Raw genomic sequence first — 13,584 nt, forward strand, 5'->3', positions numbered from 1 at the left:
AACTGTGAATTTTTCCAATTTTGTTATTGAAGTGATGAAAAATCTGTAATTTGTTTTTTTAAAAATAATTTATTAGATTTTTTTCCCTAATTGTTCTTTATACTTGGCATATTTTTCACTTTATACTTTGACTATTTATCACATTTTTTTTGTTCTTATCTTCATTTTTTTATAATATTTTTTTTATTTTTTCCTTCTTTTTTTTCTTTACACTTTTGTTTTGGAAGAAAAATTATAATTTTTTATTCTTTACACTTGGAATATTTATCACTCTACACTTGACCATTTTATGTCAATCTTTTTGTTCTTATCTTCACTATTTTGTAATTTTTTCTTTTTCTCTCTATACACTTTTTTTATGAAAAATTATTATACAAAGATTAAGAAAATAGTGTTTCACTGTAGTAATTGCAACAATATTTTATTTTTTTTATTACATAAAAATTAACTTGAGATCTTATATTTCTTTAGTAACGCATATGATCTTCATTTTCTTTTATTGTACGTAAATATTAACTTTTTAATTCACAGTTATATTTTTTACTCGATGTCAGAAAAAACACTTACACATTTATTCTTTTGCTTTAGAAAAAAAGATATTCGACTTGCAGTGAAGTGAGTGTACTATATGCGTTGATATTTTTATTTTTTTGGTATTTATTTATATAAATAGATCTTAATTTTTTTAATTACATGCATGCATAGATTTTTTTAATTTTTTATTATGATTATTGTTGTTTTTGTAAAAAACATGTTAGAAAAACTTGCAAGTTTAATTTATTTTTTTATTTAAAACCGAGACGAACCAACCGATACTTGGAAAGAAGTTTTTAACTTTTCGTTTAGAAGTTGACAGTTGAAAGCACAGTGCATCCAAATAATTGAAATTATTGGTCATTTAGATACCATCAATAAGTTTGGATTCCTTTTGTTTTTTGTGGATGAAATTAAGATTCCATTTAGAACAGACTGGGCACAGTGCATCCAAATAATTGAAATATGCATGCAATAATTTTTATCTGTGATATTGATTGGATCATAACTTAATTTGCATTGATTTCACAATCATTCCAAGGAAGAAAACTTTATTACGAAACTTCAAGGTTGCTTAATTTGATGCTTTGGCTAAAACGCTAGCTCGACAACGCACGCTACACCACAACACCACAGGGTGGTATCAAAAGTTTTTTATATATATAAAATAATATCGGCATTATCAACACATTTTTGTACTAAAAGAAAACTTGTTGCACATATTTAACAAAATTGATCAAGAATTATATATTAATATCTTGCCAGTACGTCCCAAAAGAATTTTTTATTTGTACTTATAATCCTTATCATATTTTGTTTTCGTGATTGTTGCTTAGATAAGACCCCAATGTGATTGAACTCGATGAAATGGTCTTTGTTCTTCTGACAAATGCCATCAAAAGAGATTAATTCGTTGAATCTTGTATGGAAAGTCAACTTGTCATGAAAAATAAATTTATAACTTGCGTGATTATGTTCATAAAAGACTACTGTATTTCGTGGAGAAGTGGTGGGAGGCTAGGGGTTTGGGAAAAAGGATGGCTCAAACACACGGGTTTGATTTTTAGTGAGGCTTGGGCTGCATGTGATGGTTTGTGGGTTTCAATCTACGTCGTGTCGGGTTTAAATCTTCTTTCATAAATGTTAATAAGTTTGGGCCATGGCTTTGTTAATCTGGGATAAATTCTTTGGGCTGTATTCATGGGTTTGATGGGATTGTTAATCTTCTTTCCAGTTTGATTGTAAAAAAGAAAAAAAGAAAAAAATGAAGGTTCCTCTTATTGTTGTTTTTTATGAATATGGCCATGGGGGCTTTGGTTTCTTCTTAATGGTTGAATTCAATCTTGCAGAATTTCGCTTTTGGATCAAGTTTGTTTGTTGAATATTGTGCTTTGATCCGTGAGATGGGCGAGACTTCACAATTCATACAAGTGGTGAATTCACATTTAGATAATACTTGATATTGTGATTTTTTTTTCAATGTTTTTTTTTTTAAATATATTAAAATAATATTTTTTTTTATTTTAAAAAATTTATTTTTAATATGGATATTAAAACGATTGAAAATATTAATTTGAAATGAAAAAAATTAAATTTTACATAAACCATAGTAGAACCGCATAGTCAAGCATCTAAATGAAAGGGGGGAGTTCCCCTCTAAACCCCCTCTAGTTGTCCTCTTTCTTTATTTATTAAGATTTTAAGACAATTAATTTTAACATAAATTATTTATACAACATAGAAATGCTCCTAGATCATTTCTAGTTTACTCTTGTTTACTCTTGATGCTTTAATGTCACTAGTTTAGTTTTGGTTTCAAGAGTTGTCAATCTTTAACACATCTTTAACATCACCAATTATTTAGCTACAATTTCCATGTAATACGTCCAAAACAATGTAAATTTTTTTTTATGATTTAAGAATAATCAAAATTTGAGCAAAACCTCCCCTAGAATTCAAATTATTGACTTGACATTTTATATTTCAGTAAACAGTCAATTCATATTCCATTCATTATCCAATCTTCTTGAACTCATCATATTACAATTCATCTCATTACATCAGTCATATTTTATATAACACATTTAACTACTACATGAATTAAATTAAGATTCATCCACAAAAATAATCGGAATATGACAACATATTTTAACAACAGTTTTAACCAAACATCTTTTAATTACTTTTTATTTAACAATAATTTCAATAGTATTTTTTAACTAAAAAGTGATTTTCTTAAAAAAAAAACTTTAAACTATACTTGTAAAAATTATCACAATACCAAACACACATTAAGTGTGTTTACAAACTTTCCAAACGGTATCTATAACCAAGTACTATATATTTAGTATAATATTAATCACACGACCCTTAACGTTTACTCACGCAGTCGGATAAGAAGCATCCATGGCAACGCCACATAGGCCTTCGCTTGCACCGATGCCTCTTTGCATCCTCGTATACCCACTTTCACCCCAACTGGTTCCCTACGAATTCTTCACCAACCAATAATCAGTCCCATCACTGTCAGTACCATATCCAATTGCAGTAACCGCGTGGTTTAGGTTTGTCCCACAATCCCCTTCGAAGACACCACTTTTATAAAACCGGAAATCGTTCCCACCACCGTCAACAGCGACAGATACTGGCTGTTTGGCCACAGCCTGCAGGAGAGCGTTTTCATTATTCTGTGGCACGTCTTCATACCCAGTTATTTGTGCTTCAGTAGATGTTGCCTTCTCGCTACTGCAAGTGCCATCTACTCCTTGGTAGGGGTAATTATCTTCACTTGTTAGCCCTCCGTTTCGTATAATATATTGGAAAGCAGTGTCCATGAGACCACCTTGACAGCCTTTATTTCCAGCAGTACAGTCCACAAGCTGTTGCTCTGATAATGATATTAAGTTACCTGTCTGAAGCTTTATAATTCCCTCTATTGCTGCCACTGTGGAAAATGCCCAGCAACACCCTACCATTCAACATAATTATAAATCAACAAGCAGAATCATCGAAGCAGGGATCAGAACTCATGTGTGAAACTTCCCGTATTTACTTATGGCAATTAAAGAATACTTATCTGCCCCATTTTCCCGATTACTTGGATAAATACCCAAACCAACAAGGTGGACGATCATCATGACACCGTACAGGTGCGACAAGTATCAACAAAAAATTCTACATTAGGTAATCATGGATTTAACTAATATTTAAACCCAAAATCTCATAAAATTCCTAGCATAATAATAATTATATTAAATATTTAACATATATGTTATTATCCCAGAATCTCACAAAATATGCAACATCAATTATGTTCTTATAAGATACAAAACACAAGGGCTCCATAATCTGCTAATGTCGACGAAGCTGCAAACAGGATCTTAATATAGGTAACTAACAAACTTTCAATACCTTGAGCATATCAACCACATTCATTTCTTTTATTTTGCACTAACACAGCCAACCAAGTTTCAAGTCTCTAATAACTCGAATGTTAGCTCTAGAAAAGAGAAGATTTTTTAACTGATGTCGTTACAGGCTAGCAAAGCAACGGATATCAGAGACCTTCTTAAATGGATTATGTCCATGATGAGATTAGAGCTAGTTTAATGAAACAATAAAAATAAAATCTTAATGTCGCACTGTTGTGTTAATTACGTATTAATAATCCCATGCAGAATAATGTCATTTTATTATTAACAACACTTTCAACAACAGTTTTAACCAAACACCTTTTAATAACTTTTTATTTAATAATAATTTCAACCGTATTTTTAACAAAACACGTATTTGAACACAACCAACAACAACTAAATGTGATTTTCTTAAGCCTATTTTTTCCAAACCGCAACCGTAAAAGCTACCACAATGACAAACACACGTCACTGTTTACAAACTTTCCAAACCATAACTATAATCAAGTAGAATATATTTTTGACTATTTAGTATAATATTAATCACACGACCCTTAACGTTTACTCATGCAGTTGGATAAGAAGCATCCTTTGCAACACCACATAGGCCTTCGCTTGAACCGATGCCTCTTCGCATCCTCATATACCCATTTTCACCCCAACTGGTTCCCCACGAATTCTTTACCAACCAATAATCAGTCCCATCACTGTCAGTACCATATCCAATTGCAGTAACCGCGTGGTTTAGGTTTGTCCCACAATCCCCTTCGAAGACACCACTTTTATAAAACTGGAAATCGTGCCCACCACCCTCAACAGCGACGGATACTGGTTGTTTGGCCACAGCCTGCAGGAGAGCGTTTTCATTATTCTGTGGCACGTCTTCATACCCAGTTATTTGTGCTTCAGTAGATGCTGCCTTCTCGCTACTGCAAGTGCCATCTACTCCTTGGTAGGGGTAATTATCTTCACTTGTTAGCCCTCCGTTTCGTATAATATATTGGAAAGCAGTGTCCATGTGACCACCTTGACAACCTTTATTTCCAGCAGTACAGTCCACAAGTTGTTGCTCTGATAATGATATTAAGTTACCTGTCTGAAGCTTTATAATTCCCTCTATTGCTGCCACTGTGGAAAATGCCCAGCAACACCCTACCATTCAACATAATTATAAATCAACGAGCAGAATCATCGAAGCAGGGATCAGAACTGATGTGTGAAACTTCCCGTATTTACTTATGGCAATTAAAGAATACTAGGAGTAATTATATATCCCCACTTTATATACAAACAAGTTTATGAAGGTTGTTATTTATGAATTATATCAAATCGGACTCTAGTTTTTCTCAAGTCTTAATTACTTAAAAGGATCTGATATTGTTACACTTTATGGGGTCCATTTTTTTTATTTAAGATAAAAAATTTCTCCATTGTTATTTTTTAACTACACAACCAAAGACGTTAGTGTTGTTATGTGACTTTATTTCTATATATATATATTATCATTCTAATCAACTTTTATTTTTTTAGCTTTTTACACTTAAAAATCACTATTATAAAAAATATATTCACGCTTAATTAAATAATCATAAATCACTTAATATTTGTTAAAAAGTATTTTCAAAATATTATAATACTTATTCATTATTCTATATCTCAAAAGCTCGACAAAATTAATTAACGAAACATATTTATCTATTTTTAACATTTCTAAATATAATAAAACAACTAGTTACCAAACACTGTTTTTTACCCCCACGTCACAGCAATACCAAACAAATTTTAAGGCACCTGTTAGCTATTTATTATTTATTATTCTCTAAAATATACCTCTTTCTAATTATATGTCTTTTTTTATTTTTATTGTTCAATCAAAAGATTCTGTAAAAAATCCATCAATTTAACATAAGAACTTTAAGTTTGGAATTTTTTATATATTAGTTTAAATTCTTACAAAATAGTTTTTAGTTTAGGTGCACAACCAGAATATTTGGGGTACCTAAATGAAAAACAAATAAACCTCAAGGACTCTCGAGAAAAAGCAAAAAGCAAAAAGCAAAAAACAAAATTGATATACCCAAAAGGCAACATTCCGTTTATTATGATAAATTATTAAGTATACTTACCACAAGTGCCTTGGTCTTTAACTGGGGTGACTGCACCATCATTTCTCCAATCCATTGAAGTTGGTATGTCACTTAGATTTTCATATCTAAATGATGAAGACATCAATTTGGATGATTGTCTCTTGTACCCATGATACATAGCACGAAATTCTTCATTGGTCAAGTCTGCGAATTTGTTCACACCAAGCTTGTATCCGCGGTCAGAACCGTTGTTAAATGCTTCTATACGTTCAATATTTTCCTTAAAAATCAAGTATCGTTTCTCCTTCTCTTTCATGTCTCCATAGACACGTCCATGTTGAGCCATCCATTCTTCATGCCTCTTCAACATATATTCCTGCTCATCAAGAGGACGACAAGCTATTTTTGTTGCCCATGCAGCTAAAATAAGGAGAAATGGCACAAAAATACGAGTATTGCATTTTTTTGCGGCCATGGTACGTATAAGAGTATATGCGTCTACAGCCTTGTAAGTGAGTGTTTTTTTATTGGCACAACAAATTCAAAACAAGCGCAATGGGGTTTTATAGACCCAGTTTTGTAACCAGCTTCTTTCTATGTGACTAGCCTTAATTCTACGTTTGGGGCATAGAAGACGTTTGGAGCTTTGAAGTCAAATTTGGAGTAATATGTGCGCCAATTAATTTAAAATATAAGTGTAGCATCAAGATTCGGAGTTCAAACTTCCATGATCTCAATATTTTTCTTAATAGAAAAATTAAAGAAAATCTGTTTGGCTCATTTTTCTGTTTTTGATTTGAGAAACCTAAACCAAACCAAACGGCATTTTTTAAAATAAAATAAATAAATAAAAAAACAAATTATCTTTGCTGGCTAACTTTTTTTTCTTTATACTTCTTTTGAAATTTTTTTTTATTTTTTACACTTACAAATATTTATCACCCTATACTTATTCTATTTATGTCAATTTTTTTTTGTTCTTTTCTTTATCTTTTCATATTTGTTTTATAAAATAACATGTTAAAAAAACTTGCTGACGGAAAATCACAGGTGAAATAGGTTGGGGGAAGATTTCATCATCTTCTTCTTCTTGCCCGTGTACATACGTGTGATCAACTATCATTATTAAGTTGTTTTTGATAAATTAAAGGTCAATAACAAATTGTTATCAAATATTTCATAACTATGTAAATCCAAATACACTAATTAAGTTGAAATTGAGAGTAAGACCTTCCTCACGTCGAGTACGAATATCTTGATGTGTTATTATTCTGAAATTTATAACTATTGTTCATGAAATTTTATATAGAGTTGGATAAAAAGGATGGGTGCTCTAACTTTCATACATGTTTAGAAGAAAAATTATATATATAATTCAAGATTTAAGTGTATGAAATTTGATTTATTACTCTTTTAGCTTTTATTTAATATTAAATTTTTATGGCATGACCGAGTCAACCCGAGTTAACCTGTCAAACCTGCAGCTCAGTTAATGAATAATGATAACCCAAAAGAAAAGAAAACAAAGAGAATTACAAAGCCTGTTTTTTATATATATAAAAAAAAATGTCAAATGATGGTATCAAAAAGGAAAATTAGTTATATAAAAAAAAACAATGCCAATGAGCATTAACTTTCCAAACCCGCGACTCGGGTAATAGAAATTAGACCAACTAGATCATGTTTGTGATAATAACTTGTGATATGGAAGGAGTAGTTAATAACTTTGTACGTCTACATATAAAGGAAATTTTTCTAAAATTTCAGTAGAATTGTTAATAAATAAAAAAGCATGACTGCATGTATATTAACGTGTCAAAAACATTAATCACGCATGCTCGTTACAAAATCAAGCATCAAACTTGCATAATCACCGTCTTGTGTGGACAAGGAACAAATGAATCAAGATTTAGATGAGATCTTAAAAAAAAAAGTACTAGAAGAGAGCAAATCACGGCAACCAAGGAAGGGTCCTAGGGGTCCAACCACAGGAGTCAAGAAGCTCAGTGGAAATTTGGGGCTTAGATTTTGATAAAGGAACAGACCAACACATCCCATTGGTTAGAACTTCCATCATCTTCTTCTTCTTGCCAGTGTACCGTGGACGTGTGATCAACGATCGAACCATGACTGTCAATAATTAATGGAATGGGGGAAGATTCCATCTCCTTAATTTATTTAATTTTTTAATTAAAACCGAGACGAACCAACCGATACGTGGGATGATTTTTTTAACGACCAATGCCGAAGACAACACTGGTAGAGCAAATCACGGCAAAGGCTTTTGATTTCGTTTCAAGCACTGTACTAATCAATAAGTTTGGATTCCTTTATTTTTGTCGATGAAATTAAGATTCCATTTACAACAGCCTCGGCACAGCTTCATCCAAATAATTGAAATATGCATGCAATAATTTTTATTTGTGATATTGATTGGATCATAACTTAATTTCCATTGATTTCACAATCATTCCAAGGAAGAAAACTTTATTGCGAAACTTCAAGGTTGCTTAAATTGATGCTTTAGCTAAAACACTAGCTCAACAACCCACTTTACACCGCAGGGCCATTTCTTCTCGTATAAAAAATAAATAATGTTGAGCTCGTAGAATCAACTGAATCAAATAAGTTGATTTTATTTTAATTAAATTTTTTTTTTAAAAAAAAGCAATGATATTAAATAGACCAAAAAAAGGTAATTGTGATAATCGGGCAACAAAAAACCTTTTTCAAAAAGGAAAACACAATGTACTTCAATTCCCAACTAATTAAATACAAAAGGAGAAAACCGGATTTTGAAAGACATGACTGAAAAAAAATTAAAATTTCTTTAAAATAATGGCTATATAAAAAAAACCGAGTCAACCCGGGTTAACCTGCTAAACTCGCAGCCCAGGTCATGAGACAATGATAACCCAAAAAAAAAAGAAAATTAGTTATAAAAAAATTAATGTCAATGCGCATTAACTTTCCAAAGCCGCAATGCAGGTTATTAGACCGGAAACACTCCACCTAGAAAAACCATGAGTTTCAACGCCCAACCAATCGAATATTGAGGGATGGAATTATGAAAAAAATCAATTATACAAAAGGATATAAAACAAAAAATTGCAATTAAAAGAATTAAGTTCAACATTGAAATAAAAATAAATAAATTAGAGGGAAACTAGTTTTTTTTTATTGAAGGGTGAAATTTAAAAGAAAAATTAATTTAACAAAAGGAGCAAAATCAAATCAAAAGAATGAGAATTAAATTGAAAAAAAATATATCATAAATTTGGATTGAAAGATGAAATTGAAACAAATCAAAATTTTACAAAATGGTCAAATTTAAAATCTTAATAAAAAAAGGACCACTCCAAAATTTTGCATGGCTAGCATGAATTTTGAGGGGAGTAGATAAGAGAAAAGAGGGAAAAAGAAAGAAAGTGTCGCCAACAAAAAACCACCTCACCAACGACTACGAGCACTGCTCTAATAGGAAGAGGAAGCTGCGAGGATTTTAACGACACGATAAAAGAGCATTTTTTTTTGCCTCCAGGACTCGTTGATGAGTGCCTTGCATGCGCCGGTTACGTTTTTTTTTTAATTATATTTTACATGTATTAAAATACCAAATTGCCCCTTATCCAACATAACCATCACCAAAATACTAGTGTGAAAAGATGAAAATGCCCTTAGACGCCACCTCCAAAAGTTTTGCTTCCTTGAATATTTTAGTTGTTTCACTGTGCTTTTAAAATGGAAAACGATCTACTTGCGCCCCGAACAATTTGATAATAACTAATGGACCTTATGCAAAGACCTCACAACCGCCAATAGCTAGTTCAATTATTTTTTATGAAAAGAGCAAAATCGTTATTACATTGTTCCAACGAACATGGCCCTTGAATCTAGGTGAACAATGTTTTTTTTTTCCAAAGAGTTGTAGTTTTTGTTAATTAAGTTCTATTAATTTTAGTTTCTACTTGTCAGTTTACCTGCATTTCACCATAGGTCATATCAAAAGTTTTTATATAAAACTTGGTGCATATATTTAACAAAATTGATCGAGAATTATATGTCAATAAATACTAAAAATCTGTTAATTTTAATCTAAGACTAAGTTAAAAAGTTAAGAGATAAATATAGATTAAGATATTTAATCTCATGTTGTTGTAGGGAATTCTGACAAATTTTTTTATCTAATTATATGTCAAAATATTTTTTTTCTTTCAAAAGAAGAGCATGCACTAATTTAAAAACAAAATAACTTTCTAGTATAATTCCTCCTTTTCTTATCATTGTTTTTTTAATATAGCATTTTGAGATATGTAGGAAATTAATGATTTAAAAAAAAACTTTTAAAGGAATTAAATAAGGATAAAACGGCATCTCTTTAATTAACACCCCTTGTATTTTATTAATTAATGCAAACCCTTTTTTGCGACATTTGTTTTATCAGAATAATTATTTTTCAAACAACTTTTCATAACCCTAAAACCAAGGGTTAGTATAAATAAAACACTAAATGTATAAATATCAGGTCGAGCTTGATAATACACATACCTTGTTGTAACCCAATTTGTGTACATGTTTGAAAAATTAAGAAAATATATATTTTCAATAATTTTAATCATTTATTTATTTTTATTTAATTTTTGTGTGTCATACAAATCTTGAAAATTTTATAAAAAATTAAAACAAATACAAAAACAATTAAAAATACACATCTTGGGTTGAAACTTGGACCAATAATTGAGTTTCACATGCAAAAATTGAGTTTCGGAATTTTAAGGCCATAATTGAGGGCATAATTGAAGAAGAAATTGATAAAAGAGATTAATTTGATTTAATATGGATGAAATTGAAAGAAATTCTAAGTTCAAAGATGATTTTGAAATAAAGAACCAAGTTAGAAAATCAATTAAGAGATTAATTGAAGAAGAAAATTGAAGTTGAAGTTATTTTGGCTTAAAAATAAAGAATTAAATGACCAATGACTGAAATGAATAAAGTAGAGAATTTAGAGGATATATTCTAATTCGGTCAGGGGTTGAATTGAAAGAAATTAAGAGACAAAAAGATGAAAATTGATAGTCCAAGGACCATGGAGTGAAAGACCCAGATGGCGGAGGACTAATATGAGGTTTGGCTTGATTCATATTAGGAAAAACCTAATTTTGATTGAGGGCAGAAAACAACATTGTTTCACATTAAGTGAAACTGTGTATTTCGATTAAAAGAGGAAAGAACAAAAGATGAAGATCAAATAGACCAAAAAAAGTAATTGTGATAATCTGGCAACAAAAAATCTTTTTCAAAAAAGAAAAAACAATGTAGCTCAATTCTCAACCAATTAAATACAGAAGGACAAAACTGGATTTTGAAGGACAGGACTGAAAAAAAGTTAAAATTTCTTTAAAATAATAGCTATATAAAAAAGACCGAGTCAACCCAGGTTAACCTGCTAAACTCGCAGCCCGGGTCATGAGACAATGATAACAAAAAAGAGAAAGAAAAATTAGTTATAAAAAAATTAATGTCAATGCGCATTAACTTTCCAAACCCGCGATGCAGGTTATTAGACCGGAAACACTCCACCTAGAAAAACCATGAGTTTCAACTCCCAACCAATCAAGAGTTGAGGGATGAAATTATGAAAAAAATCAATTATACAAAAGGATCTAAGACAAAAAAATTGCAATTAAAAGAATTAAGTTCAACATTGAAATAAAAATAAATAAATTAGAGGGAAACTAGTTTTTTTTATTGAAGGGTGAAATTTAAAAGAAAAATTAATTTAACAAAAGGAGCAAAATCAAATCAAAAGAATAAGGATTAAATTGAAAAAAAAATATCATAAATTTGGATTGAAAGATGAAATTGAAACAAATCAAAATTTTACAAAATGTTTAAATTTGAAATCTTAATAAATAAAAAAAAAGGACCACTCCAAAATTTTGCATGGCTAGCATGAATTTTGAGGGGAGGAGATAAGAGAAAAGAGGGAAAAAGAAAGAAAGTGTCGCTAACAAAAAACCACCTCACTAATGACTACGGGCACTGCTCTAATAGGAAGAGGAAGCTGCGAGGATTTTAACGACACGATAAAAGAGCATTGTTTTTTCCTCCAGGATGCGCGCACACACACCTCCCAAGCGTTGATGAGTGCCTTGCATGTGTCGGTTACTTTTTTTTAATTATATTTTACATTTATTAAAATACCAAATTGCCCCTTATCCAACATAACCATCACCAAAATACTAGTGTGAAAAGATGAAAATGCCCTTATACACCAACTCCAAAAATTTGCTTCCTTGAATATTTTAGTTGTTTCACTATGCTTTTAAAATGGAAAACAATCTACTTGCGCCCCGAACAATTTGATAATTGTCGCACGTGTGCAGTGTCGCGGCGATCACCCTACCACCCTCATCAAGTGTGGTATATATGTCTATCTTGACAGATATGGGGAGACAAGGAATTCTTATCTCTTATCAGTGGAAAAAATAGAATGGGAGTCGTCACCTAGTATTTTGGTCACTAGGAACCCAAAAAATACCCAAAAAATATTTCAAAAAATACCCAAAAAATATTTTGTTTTCTTTTAGTATCTAGAATTATGAATTTATACGTAAAACGTATTCTTGATATTCAAGGGTAGTTCTTTTATATATAGACTTTAGAATGATCAGGATTTATCCGATAAGATAAAGATCTCCTTACCGGGAAAGACTTTTCTTTAACTTTGGACAGACCAACAATTAGAAAACACAACAATACCTTAACTTTTATAAGACAATTGAACAATGCAGCTTACCTTAGGTAAGACGTATTTGCGGTGCTAATACCTTCCATTTACACAACTAGTCCCCGTGCCCAATCCCTAAGACCAGTTAGGGTTTCTAGTGACCAAAATACTAGGTGGCGGCTCCCATTCGCGCTTTCCACGGATAAAAAACAAGAATTTCTTATCTGCCCCATTTTCCCGATTACCTGGATAAATACCCAAACCAACAAAGTGGACGATCATCGCGACGCCGCACACGTGCGACAAGTATCAACGAAAAATTCTACATTAGGTAATAATGGATTTAACTAATATTTAAACCCAACATCTCATAAAATTCCTAGCATAATAATAATTATATTAAATATTTAACATATATGTTATCATCCCAAAACCTCACAAAATACGCAACATCAATATTTATGTTCTTATAAGATACAAAACACAAGGGCTCCATAATCTACTAATGTCAACGAAGCTGCAAACAGGATCTTAATATCGGTAACTAACAAACTTTCAATGCCTTGAGCATATCAACGACGTTCATTTCTTTTATTTTGCACTAACACAGCCAACCAAGTTTCAAGTCTCTAATAACTCGAATGTTAGCTTTATAGAAGAGAAGATTTTTTAACTGATGTCGTTACAGGCTAGCAAAGCAACGGATATCAGAGACCTTCTCAAATGGATTATGTTCATGATGAGATTAGAGCTAGTTTAATGAAACAATAAAAATAAAATCTTAATATCGCACTGTTATGTTAATGACGTATTAATA

General features: G+C 31.1%; 2 protein-coding genes across 2 annotated transcripts; both read right to left on the reverse strand.

The window, feature by feature from the left end:
- Positions 1–3,020: 3,020 nt before the first annotated feature.
- On the reverse strand, positions 3,021–3,619 carry LOC18097500 (senescence-specific cysteine protease SAG12-like). The gene is made up of 2 exons (XM_052452272.1): positions 3,607–3,619; positions 3,021–3,502 (listed from the first exon to the last, which is right to left on the reverse strand). The coding sequence occupies exons 1-2, from the start codon at positions 3,617–3,619 to the stop codon at positions 3,021–3,023; spliced, it is 495 nt and encodes a 164-aa protein (XP_052308232.1).
- Positions 3,620–4,251: 632 nt separating this feature from the next.
- On the reverse strand, positions 4,252–6,584 carry LOC7476343 (zingipain-2). The gene is made up of 2 exons (XM_002305036.4): positions 6,074–6,584; positions 4,252–5,099 (listed from the first exon to the last, which is right to left on the reverse strand). Exons 1-2 carry the CDS (start codon positions 6,507–6,509, stop codon positions 4,513–4,515), a joined length of 1,023 nt encoding a protein of 340 aa, XP_002305072.3. The 5' UTR covers positions 6,510–6,584; the 3' UTR covers positions 4,252–4,512.
- Positions 6,585–13,584: the final 7,000 nt, after the last annotated feature.

Source organism: Populus trichocarpa, chromosome 4 (genome assembly GCF_000002775.5).
Source record: "Populus trichocarpa isolate Nisqually-1 chromosome 4, P.trichocarpa_v4.1, whole genome shotgun sequence".
In the NCBI taxonomy this organism is placed as follows: domain Eukaryota; kingdom Viridiplantae; phylum Streptophyta; class Magnoliopsida; order Malpighiales; family Salicaceae; genus Populus; species Populus trichocarpa.